This window comes from Balaenoptera physalus, assembly GCF_965194825.1.
Source record: "Balaenoptera physalus genome assembly, chromosome: 6".
Taxonomy (NCBI): Eukaryota; Metazoa; Chordata; class Mammalia; order Artiodactyla; family Balaenopteridae; genus Balaenoptera; species Balaenoptera physalus.
Window position 1 is genome coordinate 21,715,274 of NC_138885.1, and position 17,311 is coordinate 21,732,584.

General features: G+C 39.9%; 2 protein-coding genes across 3 annotated transcripts in view; one reads left to right on the plus strand and one right to left on the minus strand.

The window, feature by feature from the left end:
• DARS1 (aspartyl-tRNA synthetase 1) overlaps positions 1-8,300 on the minus strand; it is a 72,940-nt gene extending 64,640 nt beyond the window's left edge. The window contains exons 1-3 of one of the 2 annotated variants that reach the window (XM_082465908.1): positions 8,001-8,300; positions 5,939-5,996; positions 2,063-2,155 (exon numbers count right to left, since the gene is read on the minus strand). In XM_082465908.1, coding sequence (XP_082322034.1) covers positions 2,063-2,155; positions 5,939-5,996; positions 8,001-8,066 — 217 coding nt within the window. In that variant the 5' untranslated portion in view covers positions 8,067-8,300. Of the gene's footprint in view, positions 1-2,062; positions 2,156-5,938; positions 5,997-7,929 lie in introns of both variants that reach the window. The other variant, XM_082465909.1, reaches the window with a different exon arrangement.
• An 80-nt stretch (positions 8,301-8,380) lies between these two features.
• The window catches only part of LOC309662762 (uncharacterized protein), a 254,989-nt gene continuing 246,058 nt past the window's right edge, over positions 8,381-17,311 (plus strand). The window contains exon 1 of the transcript XR_014264930.1: positions 8,381-8,680. The gene's annotated coding sequence lies outside the window, so the exon portion shown is untranslated. The remainder of the gene's footprint in view (positions 8,681-17,311) is intronic.

Sequence of the window (17,311 nt, forward strand, 5' to 3'; positions counted from 1 at the left end):
ATTAGCTGGACACTTCTCTAAAGAGATACTTCCCTGTATCTACCATTTGGTTAGCCAGTGATATACAATTCATACAGAAATGATACTGCCACTTTAGTATTTACCAGATTTGAAAATAACGAGCTTGTTCCATTGATGACCAACTAGGTTTTCTGTTTGTTTGCCTTAGCATGATTATAAACTTATGGATTTAAACATACCTGATGTGTTTCAACTCACTTCAGTTGTCCTTACTCATGTTCAAACTGTTCCATTTTTTGGATGAGTGTGAAGGGAAGTATTTTTGGTTCAGGCTTACATGTAGCATGCATTCTATCTTTTAATTTGCTAAATAACTATGTTTAGGAAACAAGGTGCCAGTTTGGAGAGAACAAAGGTTCCTAATCCAATGGGAGAAAGACAGGTAAATGAAGGATTACAGTACAATGTGATTATCTATTGGTTGAATAAATGGTCCAACCTTTCAGGAAGGCAAATCAACAGTTTTTAAAAAGTTAAAATTCTACTAGCATTCTTCTCAAAGTCCAACAGTATTCATCTATTTGGGGGAGGATACTGGAAGAAGAGATAAACTCTTTTTTTTTTTTTTTGCCACGCCATGTGGCTTGTGGGATCTTAGTTCCTTGACCAGGGATTGAACCTGGGCCCTTGGCAGTGAAAGTGCAGAGTCCTGGGACTCCCCCAGTGGTCCAGTGGTTAAGACTGCGCTCCCAATGCAGGGGGCCCAGGTTCAATCCCTGGTCAGGGAACTAGATCCCACATGCCGCAACTAAAAGATCCCACACGGCAACAAAGATCCCATGTGCTGCAACTAAGAACTGGCACAGCATGCGTGCATGCATGAAAAAAGAAAGAAAGAAAGAAAGAAAGAAAGAAGAGAAAGAAAAGAAAAAAAGAAAGGAAGGAAGGAAAGAAAGAAAGAAAGAAAGAGAAAGAATGAAAGAAAGAAAAAGGAAAGAAAGAAAAAAAGAAAGAAAAGAAAGAAGAAAAAGGAAAGTGCAGAGTCCTAACCACTGGACTGCCAGGGAATTCCCAATAAACTCTTAACAGTAGTGATCCTGAAAGATTAAGATATATATGTATAAAATGTTGGAATTTAAAAAATAATGGGCCTGTATTAATTCTATAATAAATATTTTAAAACACAAAGTAAGAAATGCTGTACCACAGAATGTATTAAATAGTACAGAAGTAATTAACTCTGTTAGGGAGACAGAAGGTGTCCTAAAAAGCTTCTGAATTCTTTTCATATTCCACCAATTACAATGAGAATTTGGGCAAGGAGCTTTATCATTCTGAGCCTTAGTCTCCTCATTTATAAAGTGGAAAGAAAAACAGTGCCTATTCTGCCTACTTCACAAATCTGTGGGGATGATCAAGTGTGAAAAACTGTGTGAAAAGTATAAAGTTATAAACCAATGTAAGTGTCGCTAATACTTTCAGACAATTTAGAACACTAGGCTAGGACAATTTTCCATAAGGAACTGAGGTTTGTCTAAACTCCCCTAATATTTCTTCTTTGTTGTTAATGCTAAATTCTTAGTATTGTCCAAGAGAACTTTCTACAATGATAAAAATATTTTGTATTTGTCCTGTCTGTCCAATACGGGAGCCACTAGCACTCAAAATACAGCTGGTGACTGAGTTACAGAATTTTAATTTTAATTTAAATAGATAAATGTAGCCAGTGAGTACTAGACAACCCAGTCTTAGCCTTATCTTTCTTCTACCTCTCTCCCTATCTAAATATTACAAATGTAAGAATATTAACAAATGAAAAACTTCTCAAAAACACTCTTTACTTCAAAAAATTAAACTTTTGAGAGGTGCTAGAAAAGTACCTTAGAGTCTTAGATTTCATCTGAGTTTTAAGGCTAAATTGTTTTTAAGGATGTCTTATAAGAACCTAAAATTAACCATGGACTAATACTTTATAGTGATTTAAGAGGGAAAACAGGTGTTTTTGTTTTGTTTTTAAAGATTTACTTTGATCTGTGAGAAATCTGCAAAACAAAAAATTCAATGATTACCAAATAAGCTGTAATCATTTAATCAATCTTACCTTTAGCTCTGCTTGTATGAACCCTTGCACGCACCCAAACAACTTCATCAGCTTTTTGTACTGTCAAGTCACTAATTCGAACCAAAACTCGATCTGCAGCAAATAAATAAAACAATCTTGTAATTCAGAATTTACAAAGAGATCAAGATCAAAATTATTTTGATTTGATAGCTAGCATAGTACTTGGTATTATCTTAAATGATTCTCAATATCTAGCAACACTTTTTTCTTTTTCTTTTCTTTTTAATTGGTTTATAACATTGGTTTATAACATCACGTAAGTTTCATGTTTATAACATTGTACTCCAACATCTATACACACTACAGCACGCTCACCACCAAAAGTTTACTTTCCATCCATTACAATACGGTTGACCCTGTTACCCATTTCACCCTCCCCCCATGCTCCTTCCCCTCTGGTAACCACTACTCTGCTCTCTTTATCAATGTGTTTATTGTTTGGTTTGGTTTGTTCATTTATTTATTTACTTATTTACTTTTACATTCCAAATATGAGTGAAATCATACAGTATTTGTCTTTCTCTGTCTGACTTATTTCACTTAGCATTATACCCTTAAGGTCCATCCATGTTGTTGCAAATGGCAAGATTTCATCTTTTTTTTTTATGGCTGAGTAGTATTCCATTACATATATAGACCACATCATCTTCTGTATCTATTAATCTGTTGACAGGCACCTAGGTTGTTTTCATATTTTGGTTATTGTAAATAATGCTGCAGTGAACATAAGGATGCACATATATTTTCAAATCAGTGTTTTCATATTCTTCAGATAAATACCCAGAAGTGGAACTGCTGGATCATATGGTAGTTCAATTCTTAATTTTCTGAGGAACCTCCATACTATTTTCCATAGTGGCTGCACCAATTTACATTCCTACCCACATTGTATGAGGGTTAACACCTTCTCTCACCTTCCATATGTAGTCTGCCTCAAGTTTTATGAATTGTACATCTTAAATATATCTCTAAAATCTATCCAATTCTCTTTCATCTTCACTGCCACCATTCCAAAGCAAAGTACTGTTATATCTTGCCTAAACTATAGCAAAAGCCTTCTAACTGGCAATCCCCTGACCCCCTAATTCAGTCTACATTGGAGTCAAAGAGATAATTTCAAAATGCAAATCTCCTGAACATTTCAATGACTTATAAAGCCAAATACAGCCTGTGCTGAACTGCCTGTGCCTAAGTGGACATGGTATTTTTGCTTGCCTGCCATAGTGTGTAAGTCAGCTAGCCACATGGGGGAATTCTCTGCCAGGCCTGGACGGTCATAGTACCCCGTTCCCCAGGACACACTGACTCATCCAGAGAAGGGCATGTTACTCAAACTGAGCTAATCAAAGTCTTTCTCTGGTACTTAATATACAGATAATGGGAATGAATCTGTCTTCCCTGGGGTCGCTGAGCTGAGATGGTGTAGGCCCAGGGCTGCAGCCACCATCTTTCCTACTACCTGAATTTGCAGGATGAGAGAATGAGGTCAACAGCCTAATGGATGCAAAGCCAAGAAGTAGAGACAGAAAGCCCCATAGATAATGCTCAAACCTCTAAATCCTATCATTCCTTATGCCATCTCACACTTTGTTTCCTACAGGTATGTGAACCAATAAATTCCCCTTCTGGCTATCAGTGAACCCCAACAATTATGCCCCCCAATGCTAATAACAAAGTACTACATCTATCTAGCATCCCCCAAACAGGAAAACTGTGAAAAAACTATGATGTGAAGATAGTGATACAAGGCAATCATGATCCAGAAATGATCCAGAAATGATTCTATTATTGTTCTAAATATGCAATAATTTGAATATTAAAGAAAAAGATCTAAGTATTAATTTAAAATATTTTAATAGAAATGATACTATAACATCATGAATGATAAAAGATCTCTATTCTCAAGGGTATGTTGCCTAATTGTAACCAAATTTGTCAGTATCACATGTAGTAAATCCTAGTTACTATAACACTAAAAATACCTTTGTGGGGGATATTATAATGAAATCAAATTATAAATATATTTTACCTACTTTGTCTAAATGTATTTATAATTTGTCTCTTGAAGTAAAGATATAGCTTAGAGAGAACCTGATTTACAGGAGAATACCATAGATCTCAACGCCAAAAGCAAAGAGAATGAAGGAGAAATTTTGAAGCATTAGGCATCACAAGAGGATTTCTGCAAAACTCTGTCCATGGACCTTATGAGTTAAGCCAACTTCCAAGTCTGCTGTGTAAACTCAGACAAAACAAAATGTGAAAGAGAAAAGACAGACAAAGCAATTTTAAAAGACAGATCTGAAAATGCCAAGATTGAAAAAGCAAACGACTTACTAGGCAATCAAAACTCAAAACCAAACAAAACAGAGTAGCATAAGTCTAAAATAATAGACTTATAAATAAGCGTCACGATTATGGTAATTTTAATAGTACTTTGGAAAAGAAAGAGTAATGGCCCTTCTTTCATGTGGCATTCCAATTAATTAGCATAGGGGTTCTCAACCTTTAACATATCCACACATACCTGAGGCGCATGTCACACTCCCACCAGTATGACTGGCCGAGGCAAAGATCAGTGGCAGTAGGGTTTCAGTTTGAAAAACTACTACCTCCTCCACGGTTAAGTCACTGGTATTAGAATGAAAGAATTTGGAGAAATGGAAGCAGACAGGAAAGAAAACTTTATGTTGAACAATGTATTATGATTTTAACAGAGGTAAAACAATGGGTAGAATTTTACTGTTATTTAATGTAATCAGATTACATAGGTAGTTTATCCTCCTTTTGGTGGGGAGAGCTTGTAACTGGAAGACACTAAGTAGTCTGATTTGCTAGCTAAATAGGAATAGTAATCATGGCAAAGGGTGACTGGGGCTTATGTAAGAGACAAATTCCAATAAGATTTTTTTGCGTTAGAGATCAAGGAAGTCCAGTTCAGGAAGACAGTTAAGCCAAAAAAGAGTCTCATATGACCCCTCCTGCTTGTTCCGGCAGGGGTAGTCCTCTCCTATACTATATTGCTTGTATCCCATTTTATACTCAATTACTTTACTTCACTATCTTTATCTTTCGAAATGGTTTATTCTTAGCAACCTACTTTGCCCTTTCACTGCACACTTTTCCAACAAAGTTGGGAAGGAAAAGTGATTTTGTGATCATGCAATAAATTAAATCCAAAAATAAGAATTAAATTTGACCTGGGGTATATTATTTTCAAAGCATAAAATTCACAGGCAGGCATCTAAATTAGAAGTACTTAGTGCTTCCAATGGGCCAGAGCTTAAAGGTCTGCAGTTGTACCAAAGTTTGAAAGACATAATTTGGGGTGTCTAACAAAAGAAAAATGATTGTTAAATAGTTGAGTAGGATAACTTTGTTGAAATTGCATATATAAAATAGAAACAAAAGGAAGACAAATGTTTACAAATAGAAAACCTACAGGTCTGAGAGAAACAATTAACAAGTCAATTTCAAAGAAATATAATAAAGTCAAGGAGGAAAGTAAAGGAGGTAGCTTCACAAAGCATGCAAAAAAGGTTGCATATGATGAAGGCAGCTACTATTAACTATCTTTTATCTCCTAGGCCAGAGTCAAATCTTTTACATGACCACCTAGGAATATCTTTGTAATATAATTTACCATTTAAAATATACTAATTTAACGTATTTTCTTCCTTATCGAGATTAGGGACCCTAAATTGACAACGTCTGTGCAGGGTTATGGCATATGCTTGCCATTTAAGCTTTTCAGAACTATGCCTTCAGTTACGTCAACCTTACTTAAAACTTCAAAAAGAACTTTCCTGGAATTACAAAGAAAAAAAACCTTTTTTTTATCACATAACTACTAACCTGGTTTTTCTTGTGATTGTATCATTGAAGATACTCCATATCTTTCTTTTGCATAATCCTACAAAAAAATTTTTACATTATGACTTTTTATTTAAACACTAATAGCATCGTAAACACAGAAATACAAATAACAGAAAAAGATGAATTCATTTAAACTTTCAGGACCATTTTATCAATTCAGAGTAGTAGTTTTAAAGTGTGGAAATCTGTCATATCATTTACATATGCACTCCACAGACCCAGCTTCTGGTTAATTTGTTTTGGAGATCACCACTCCTGGATCGATATACCATACAAAATAGCACTCTCAAATAAAATTTACACACATGTACAACACATCTTAACTACTTTCTTCAAAAAGGAGATTAAACTACTTCAAAGCAGAGTTATAAATTTCCTCTGTGAAGGGAGACGGATGAGGTACCACAGTTTTATTAACTTCCTATTACAGGAAGAGATGTTCAAAGAGAACCAACATTTAGGGGTAAGCTTTCTGAGTACCAGATGTCCAGTTTTTAGAAATTAGAGATGCTGGATATAAGCTAACTACAACTTTCCTTTTGTAAAACATCATCAAAAAAATTCACCAGCTTCCTGTTTCTAAAAACCATCTTCATGATATCAGGTTGTAAGTGGTTCAACACTGACAGTATGACACCAAAATTCTTGTTACAGATTTTAAGTCAGGAACAGGAAAAAGGAGACCTAGAGTCCAGACTATTATTAACAAACTATACTTATTAAATTGGTAAGTGGCCTTTTATTTTAATCTCACTTTATCTAGAAAATGATCTCTTAAGATCCTTCTAGCTATAAAGTGACATAACTCTGCCACAATGTCTACCTTATACATAGACCTACACTATCTGCAAAGGTGGTTTATATAACTAATCAGATCAAGAATACACAAAAATGGTTTCCTTAAAATTTACAAGGTAACTTAGGATGTGGATGAAACAATTAGTTTCTGTCACTACAGCTATTCGTTGGAATCCTCTCCTTTAGATTTGGAGGATATTAGATTTTTGTGTTTATACCAAAACAAACCAGACAACATGTTAAGGTGTTTAATGAACAGTTTTTTCTTTTTTTTTGCGAATTAAAAAAAATACACCTTAAAGACGAAGATAACTCCAGTCCTAACAGAAAGATACAGTCACACAATGTAGCAGGAGGGCAGCATAAATAGGTTATAGCACGTGAACACAAAAAAGGGGGTCGCTTATTAGTACTGTTCATATTTCAGCACCCCTTATTCCATCTAATGTTCTTAAAATGACCTTACACCGTTTATCACAAATTCATATTTCCTCAAAAGAAAAATTAGGAGCCAGGTAAGGATCCCAATTTCACTAAGAGCACACATAACTTGTAGAATGGTTTCAAACTTTCATTTCCGAAAAGCACTGAAGGACCACAGGGTATTATGAATTACATAGATGATTTTGGGTCACATCATCTCAAAGACTTCAAACGCATTCTCTGCAAACTTCCCTACCTACCTCACTTGGGTTACTTAGGGGAAGAAAGAAAATAAAAATGACAAGTGTTCTTTAAAGCTGTCACATGGAAAATGGTCATTAAACATGCTGGCAGATCGTTTTACGAAGTACTGTCATTACTTGAAAAACATTAGGAACACGAGGGCTGAGCAAAAATCGATTACTAGTGGACATTAAAAATTTCCGGGGAAAAGATGGATTACGTGAAGGACGTGCCTAACCCAGGGAGGTTAAGTGTCACCCCGCCGCTCCTACTTCCGGGGCAGTTGGTACTTCACGGCGCCCCCCGACCCCCCGGTCCCGGGACACGCTTCCTGTAGGCCAGGTCTCCCAGGCGCCCCAGTGAGAAATGCGATCCGGAGTGGGTCTGGCCACGCTGCTCGGACAAGGACCCTGGAGGCCCGGTGAGGGCTCTGGGCGCCCGGATCCCAGGCTCGCGGCCTGCACGCAAAGTGCCGACAGGGATCCAGAGGCTAGGGCCCCGCTCACCATACTCCCTCCCTCAGCGCGGTCCGGCCCAGGGGTCTGTCCTCCCAGGCCCAGGGAAGGAGGAAACCCACTTCCGCCGCGTCCATGATCTCCCGCGGCTTCTCCTGACTCTTGCGGCAGGCGCTGGCGCTGGGCATCTGGGCAACTGGACTACGCAGCGAACGCCGCCCTCCCTCGCAGGCTTCCGTAGGGCAGGCCAAAGGGGATTCTCCCTCCCGTAGAGTCCGAACCCTCCCTGCCTTCCTGTCACAGCACACGCACTCGGACTCCGCGTGGAGGCTCGGCTCCGGAAAGATCGCGAGAACCGCAGTTCTCTCGAGATCCCGGAGTGCTGTAAAGCGGACGGCTGCGCGCTGACGTCTCCTCTTTTTTCCCCGCCCCTACGGGTGTTTGCCTGGAGAGAGGGAATCCCTGGGAATTATAGTCTCGCGGGATTGACTCTGAGGGAACGGGTCCCAGGGTACCAGTAGGCGCGCCCTTGCACGCCTTCACTTTTCAGCCCTGTCACACCTGCGAAGTCTACTGTGTTGTCTTTCAACCCTATAATTTACTCTTCCCCGCTTTAAGAGCGGCCTGTTCACTAAAACATAAACCCATGCTCAGAACTCGACTTTTCCTCCCTTGAACTTCTCCGCCTTCAAGACTCTCCAGTGACAGTGTAGCTGCCTGGACTCATGGCAGACCTCGTCGCAAAAAGTTGCTATGTACCGGGACACAGGAGTGCTGAGTTATAGAAAGTTGGCTTGCTAAGGTAGGTTTGGGTACTGGTACCCAAGTGATAGTGAGGTGTAAACACAATGGCAGAAACCCACACATAATTGCTCTGATTGCCTGGACCTGTTGCACTGTTAGAGGCGATGCAAAATGTTGGTTGTCCAATGGATGAATCTCCCCAAGTTAGGCTTTAAAAAAAAATTGCCATCCATGAGCCTCTTACTGCAACTAAAAGTAATTTGGGGGCTTGGTTAAATACTATTTCCTCTGCTATACTTCTTTGCACTTTGTCACGTTTTAACTATACTAGTAGTCTTAGCCTGGCACAAAGTGGCACAGTTTATACTTGTTCAGGAGTGCAGATAGACCCTAGTGCAAATGAAAGGGCTCTGGAGGCTACTGCATTCAGGTCCTGGGATACAATAGTGAGAAGACAGGCATGGTCCCTGCGCTCGTGTAGCTTATCATCTAATTGCAGGTATGAAGTAGAGGTACCAAGTGCTATGAAAGTTTCTTTTAGGGCATTCACCTCAGGCTTCTCTGAGGAAGTGATACTTCATCTAAACTCTAAAGTAGGAGTAGGGGTCAGCCAAATGAAGAGGGGCCTAAAGAATATTTAAGCGAGAGGGAGTTAGGGAGAGAAAGACCATGGCTCAGTTTTGGATGTAGTGCATATGAGATGCCCTTGAGACCTTCAAGGGGAGAATGTCCAGGTAACCTCTGGCTTTGTGGGATCTGGAGCATAGAAGAGAGGTCTGGGTTCCAGATAAAGATGGGCAAGACACTGGCGGGTAGGTGGTAGTTGAAGCCCTGGACTAGGAAAGAGAATGTTCTAAGAAGAGACTGTTAACATTGTCAACTGCTGCCTAGACCTCAAGTAAGATGATGACTGAAAAATAGTTGTTGGATTTAGCAACATAGAGGTCATTGGTGTTCTTAGTAAACACTTCATGGTGAAGTGATGGGGTCGGAATGGGCTGAAAAGTGAGTGAAAGTGAAGAAATAAAAGTAAAAGGATTATAGCAAACCGTTATATAGTGCTTACTGTGTGCCAAGCACTGTTGTCGGTGTTTCGCATATATCAATACTAACTCATTTAATGCTTACACCAGAGAGATGATATTATAATCTTTTTGCATATGGGGAAATTGAGGCAGAGAGAGGTGAAGTAACTTGCCCATGGTCGCAGAGCCATTAAACGATGTGTTTCAAATCAAGTAGTGTGGTACCAGGATCCATGTTCTTAACCACTATACCTCACTGCTTTCCTGTCTTCAGGAGATAATGAGAAGATTGGATGAGAGGGGAAGGAAAAATATAGGTGGTAGCTAATGGGGAATAAGTCAAGTGAAGCTTTTTGAAAGAGAAGACTTGAGTGCGTTTAAAAACTAATGGGGACACTGCCCTGGAGGTCCAGTGGTTAAGACCTTGCCTTCCAATGCAGGGGGTGCGGGTTCGATCCCTGGTCAGGGAGCTAGGATCCCACATGCCTCGGGGCCAAAAAAAACCCCACAAAACATAAAACAGAAGCAATATCGTAACAAATTCAATAAAGACTTTAAAAATGGTCCACATCAAAAAAAGCTTAAAAAAAAAAACTAATGGGAAGGATTCATGAAAAAGTAGATGAATATGTGAGAGAGAAGGATTGAGAGATGGTGTAAGTTTTTTTTTATAAGGGAGAGATAGGATTCAAAACATAGGAGGTGGGACAAGGGGAGGAGGGACACTTCCTCTATCACAACTGGAGGTGAGGAGGCTAGGATATTGTAGATACTTGTTTTTAGGAAAATGAGAGAACTCCCATGTGATGACTTCTGTTTTCCCTGGAGGAGGCTAAGTTATGAATGTTGGGGTTAGGGGTTCGCGGGGAGGGAGAAAAGGGAGATTGGTGATTTGAGGAGAACGGGAAAGGTTAGAATTGTCCTGGAGGTTGTTTGGTATTTGGTATTATTTCTGGGCATTGTAAGGACCCATTTAGGAAGAACCCATGAACTCGTAATGGAACTGAGACTTCTGCAGTAGCACGTGGCTGGTATGGTACAGTCACAGAGAGGCAGACAGTTACTTCAGTCAGTGTGGGGATTTTGGTGCTGACACTGCTCAGCAGAAGGGAGCCAGAAGAGATCTGCCCCGAGTAGCCATACAAATGCCACACATATCCCAGGCAAATGAGAAGGAAATTTTTACCTGTAGTTTTTTGAAAGACCAACATTGGGCATATCATTTATTCTTAAATCAGGATGGAGGAAAGGACAGAGATGCAAATAGTTGAATGTGGCTATGCAGACAGATAGGTGACCCTGAAATTTGAGGAGTGAAGTTTAAAGAAAAGGAGTAAATTTTATTCCCCTTTTAATTGATCAGTGACTATTTATAAGCATCTACTTTGTGCCAACCATTATGCCAGGTTCTGGCAATAAAAAGATAAATTAGGATCCTGGTTCTCAATAATAATACATAGTCCACTTAGTAAGACAGTGTGTAACTAATGATAAAGAAATGTGAAAATCGTTGTAATATTGGTAAGTATGTGCATTCCCAGAAAGAGCCCTAAGAGCCACTTTGAGTGGGTCAATTAAGGGCACATGTCCACTCCTGACCCAATCCTTATGGTCAGGGAAATGGAATGTTCTGATTGGTTTAGCCTAGGTAGAATTTCCCCTGGAGCTTGGGAAAGAGTTAGCTTTACTGGAATCATGTGGAAACCACTGTCAGAAGCTATGGGACAGGGAAATGGATCCTGGAAAGGCAACTGCAAATGTCCACTGCAAAGGCCAAGAAGATCTGGGCTTTGGGCAGATAAGCGGACTCTAAGGGAGAGCCTCCTCTTATCTGGTCAGGATTGCTTGGACATGCTGTGTTAGTTACTAACAGACTGATGCCCAAATCTCAGCAACTTAAAACAAAACCTATTTATTGCTCATGTTATGGCTGTAGTAGGTTAGCAAAGGGGCTGTGCTTCTGTAGTCACTTAGGGGTCTAGGTTGATAGATGCTCCGTCTTGACACATGCTTCCGTGATCACAGAGGCAGGTAAAAGAGAACCTGTTTCTTAAAGTGGCTGCCTGAAGGTGACATATTTCACATTCTACTCCTATTTCATTGGCCACGCAAGTCACATGGCCATTCTTGAGTTCAACAGGGCAGGATAATTTACTCATTCCTCAGGGAGCAGCGCTGAATCTTTGTGATCAAGGAAATATTCTATCATACTCATGAGATTCCAACATAGAAGGAGGTCTATGAAGCTGTTCCATCTTGGATTTTTTTTAAAGCTTTTATTCCCTCAATTAGGTATAGTCCTAATATATGAACTGATGGTCAGAAATCTGAGTAAAAGTCCCATATAGTGTCCCTTAGCTAGGGTAGGAATCTTAACTTTCCATCTTTCCATTGCCCGTGAAGCCTCTACGTGAACTTCTTCCTTACTTTGGTCCCCTTACCTTGATAGATTATTCTTATTTAGCACATAGCCCTGGGGCAATACTCTTGCTTCTGGCTCTCTTTCCTGACAGTGATGGGAGAGAAAAATTTGCCAGATTAGTGGCCACACACCATGTGCTTGAGGTCTTGTGACTCTGCTCTAGTGAAGATACAACTGCAACTAAAGCTACGACTTGGTTGAATTTGCAGTAGTCAACTGTCAACCTCCTGGATTGGTCTGCTTTTTGCCAGAGCCAGACTGGTGAAAACAGGAATATGATGGGGACTGTCAGCTATCAGGTCTTCAAGGGTTGCACTCAGAGACCGCCATTCCCCCTGGGGATGTGATACCCTTTATGATTTACTGTCCTAGCTGGGGACAGGGGAAGCAGACTGAAGAGTTTTCCTATTAGCTTTCTGCAATATGATAGCCTTACTTAACCCACAGGCCAAGGAGGTGTAAGGGAACAGTTCTGCCTTGTCACCTGACCTCCTTGCAGGTATCCAAATAAGCCACATAGGCAAGGGCTGACTTGAAGTGCAGCTAATCTGTCTTGGAAAAACACCTTGTGATCCTCCTATAACAGAAGGGGATGAGAAGCCGTCTCCCACTGGCTTCCCTGTCTCCTCTGGGAGGCTGTCTGATCAAGTGTGGGACTTTCAGCCACCCGCCTCTCACCAGTGGAGCTACACAATGTAAAACTGCATAGCTGAAGTCCAGCCTCCTCAGCAACAGGGTGTCCCATGAGTCACGTTGCAATCATCTGGTCCCTTTTGTTTCAGTGTTGTCCTTTTTTGGTGTGTAGGACAAGGATCAAGTTGGGGTGGCACCTTTGGCTATTCTTTTTACTGTAAGTAAGTAGCAAACTGTTTAAATCTAAAAGTGGTTGTCATACCTTTACTGAGCAAATCAGTCAGGGTTTGAACTTGGCCTTGCTTGTCTTGTGTGTTCCTGTGTTGTCAGGAACCAGTGTGGGCTTCTGCCAGCCACCAAATGTGTCCATTCCGAGCTATGCACTTAGGGACCAGGAAAATGACTATGGGACCCATGGACCCATTCTAGGTGTTGCTGTTAAAAGGTTTCAAGCACCATTGTGATTCGTAATCCTTTGTATGTGATTCTTTTTCCTCTGGGAAAAAGAAGTTTGCAGGATATCTGCTATGTAAATTACCACTGGTCCTTTGCTTTGTTCCTAATTCTCTGTAATTTCACAATGTATACCATCCTGTGGGTCTAAATTCGACATTGTGCTGGACACTCAGCGGGCTTTTCAATCTGAAAAGTCACTTAGTTCTGGGGCATTTTCTTGAAAATTTTCTTTGATGATTCTCTCCCTTTCATTTCCTCTCTGCTCTCTTTCTTGACTTCTTATTATTCAAATATTGACCTTTTTGAGCTGGTCATCTTATTTTCTTATCATTTCTCTCCATTTTCCATCTCCTTGCCTTTTTGAACTGCTTTTGGGGAGCTTTCTTCAGCTTTATCATCTTCTAATCTTTCAGTTGAGATTTTCTCATTTCTGCCTTCATGTATATAATTTCCCAAAGTACCATTTTGTTCTCTGAAATTGTTTTAAAAGAATAGAATCCTGATCTTTTTACATGAGTGCAATATCTCATCTTTCTGAGCATATTAATAAGGTGATTTTGGGGGGTAGGTTTTAAAGTATTCTCTCTGCATAGCCCATTTCTTACAAATTGCTTTTTGTTTTTGGTCTCTATCTTCCATGTTAGAGACCCACGTTAGCTGTCTGGTGAATCCATATTTATTTTAATTTATATGTCCTGTATATTGTGATGTTTTAACATCCATCCATTCATTCACTCATTTGTTTATGGGTGAATCTTTGATTGTCAGCTCATGTTAAAAGTGGGGACTAAAAAGCTAATTAGAAGCTCTGAGCATTTGACTGGGGTTTGCCAATTTCAGGTTTTACTGTGTGATGATCTGGTTGGGCCATTTGATCGGAGACCCTAGGTGTCAGTATCTTTAGATCTTTCCCCCTCGCTGGTCAGATTGTTCAGGATAAAACTCTTCTAATCTCCTGCCTGAAGAGTAAAGGTCTGCCAATGTTCTGGGAATATTCAGCATTCAACATGCATGTGGTCACTGAATCCTCCTAGTTTTGGTGCAGCACCCAGTTCCTAAAGTCTAAGGACCTACTCTTTCACCCTCTCTAGAGAATACATCATGTCAGAGTGGAAGAGAACTGTTGCCAAAAGAGTGGAGTAGGGAGGGATATAGGAATCATACTTCTCATGTAGTTTTCCTTATTGTAACTTCTCCTCCCCATCTCCATTTGCAGAGGTACTTGGTGCTGCTTGTCCTGAGTCTTCTGAGGTTTCTTTGATATAAATTAGGTTGATTCTCAGCTATCCTGACTACTACCTTAGGATTCAGCTTTTCACATCTACAAAGTTGGTTACCACTGCTCTGTCTGCTCTCCAGCTTCCTGAATTTTGGGGGCATGGTTTCCCCTTCTGTTCTCCCATCCTTTTGATTCTAGTTTCTGTAGGACTAGGGGCAGGAACAAAACTGGATCTGCCATCTTAGCACAGAAGTCATTTTTCACATTTTATTTTATAAACTCAATGCATATAAGACTTTTAGCCAATGATAATGTTCATTCGTTCTCTCAACAAATAGTTATTGAGTGCCAGCTATGTGCTAGGCATTAGTCTAGGCATTTGGGATACATCAGGGAACAAAGTAATATAAAGATCCCAGGTCTTGTAGATCTTACCTTTTAGAGGGGAGAAGCAGACAATAAAAAATAATTATAAAAAATAAGTTCTATAACATGTTAGAAAGTGATAATAAGAAAGAAAGAGGGGTTTCCCTGGTGGCACAGTGGTTAAGAATCTGCCTGCCAATGCAGGGGACATGAGCCCTGACCCGGGAAGATACCACGTGCTGTGGAGCAACTAAGCCCGTGCGCCACAACTACTGAGCCTGTGCTCTAGAGCCCGCGAGCCACAACTACTGAGCCCATGTGCCACAACTACTGAAGCCCACGCACCTAGAGCCCGTGCTCTGCAACAAGAGAAGCCACTGCAATGAGAAGCCTGCTCACTGCAACGAAGAGCAGCCCCAGCTCACCACAACTAGAGAAAGCCTGTGCGCAGTAACGAAGACCTAACACAGCCAAAAATAAATAAATTAAAAATAAATTTAAAAATAAAAGAAAGAAAAAGTAGAGAAGGTAAGGGAAATGGGAGTGCTGCGGGGTGGGAGGATGGGGTGGGTTGCAATATTAAATATGGTGGTCAGGGTAGGCTTCATTGAGAAAGTGACATTTGAAGATTTGAAGGCAATGAGAGATGTGGCCATGAACATATCTGGGGAAAGAGCATTCTAAGCAGGGGAACAGCCAGTGGGCTTTAAGGTAAGAGGAACAATGCCAATGTTCTATACAACAGAGTAATGTCTTCAGGGCCTCTGAAGTGTGGCCTAAATGACTCCAGTTTGCTAAGCTGTTTTTAAAAATTGTGATTAAAAAACCACATAATGTAAAATTTACCCTCTTAACCTTTTGAAAGTGTACTGTTCAGTAGTGTTAACTGTATTCACATTGTTTTTTTGTTTAACAACTTTATTTAAATATAATTGCTTTACAATGGTGTATTAGTTTCTGCTTTAAAACAAAGTGAATCAGTTATACATATACATATGTTCCCATATCTCTTCCCTCTTGCATCTCCCTCCCTCCCACCCTCCCTATCCCACCCCTCTAGGTGGTCACAAAGCACCGAGCTGATCTCCCTGTGCTATGCGGCTGCTTCCCACTAGCTATCTATTTTACATTTAGTAGTGTATATATGTCCATGACACTCTGTCACCCTGTCACATCTCACCCCTCCCCCTCCCCATATCCTCAAATCCATTCTGTGTCTTTATTCCCATCTTGCCACTAGGTTCTTCATGACCTTTTTTTTTTTTCCCCCCTTAGATTCCATATATATGTGTTAGCATACTGTATTTGTTTTTCTCTTTCTGACTTACTTCACTCTGTATGACAGACTCTAACTCCATCCACTTCATTACAAATACCTCCATTTCATTTCTTTTTATGGCTGAGTAATATTCCATTGTATATATGTGCCACATCTTCTTTATCCATTCATCCGATGATGGACACTTAGGTTGCTTCCATGTCCTGGCTATTGTAAATAGAGCTGCAATGAACATTTTGGTACATGACTCTTTTTGAATTATGGTTTTCTCAGGGTATATGCCCAGTAGTGGGATTGCTGGGTCGTATGGTAGTTCTATTTTTAGTTTTTTAAGGAACCTCCATACTGTTCTCCATAGTGGCTGTATCAATTTACATTCCCACCAACAGTGCAAGAGTGTTCCCTTTTCTCCACACCCTCTCCAGCATTTATTGTTTGTAGATTTTTTGATGATGGCCATTCTGACTGGTGTGAGATGATACCTCATTGTAGTTTTGATTTTCATTTCTCTAATGATTAATGATGTTGAGCATTCTTTCATGTGTCTGTTGGCCATCTGTATATCTTCTTTGGAGAAATGTCTATTTAGATCTTCTGCCCATTTTTGGATTGGGTTGTTTGTTTTTTTGTTATTGAGCTGCATGAGCTGCTTGTAAATCTTGGAGATTAATCCTTTGTCAGTTGCTTCATTTGCAAATATTTTCTCTCATTCTGAGGGTTGTCTTTTGGTCTTGTTTATGGTTTCCTTTGCTGTGCAAAAGCTTTTAAGTTTCATTAGGTCCCATTTGTTTATTTGTGTTTTTATTTCCATTTCTCTAGGGGCTGGGTCAAAAAGGATCTTGCTGTGATTTATGTCATAGAGTGTTCTGCCTGTGTTTTCCTCTAAGAGTTTGATAGTGTCTGGCTTTACACTTAGGTCTTTAATCCATTTTGAGTTTATTTTTGTGTATGGTGTCAGGGAGTGTTCTAATTTCATACTTTTACATGTACCTGTCCAATTTTCCCAGCACCACTTATTGAAGAGGCTGTCTTTTCCCCACTGTATATGCTTGCCTCCTTTATCAAAGATAAGGTGACCATATGTGCGTGGGTTTATCTCTGGGCTTTCTATCCTGTTCCATTGATCTATATTTCTGTTTTTATGCCAGTACCAAACTGTCTTGATTACTGTAGCTTTGTAATATAGTCTGAAGTCAGGGAGCCTGATTCCCCCAGCTCCATTTTTCGTTCTCAAGATTGCTTTGGCTATTTGGGGTCTTTTGTGTCTCCATACAAATTGTGAAATTTTT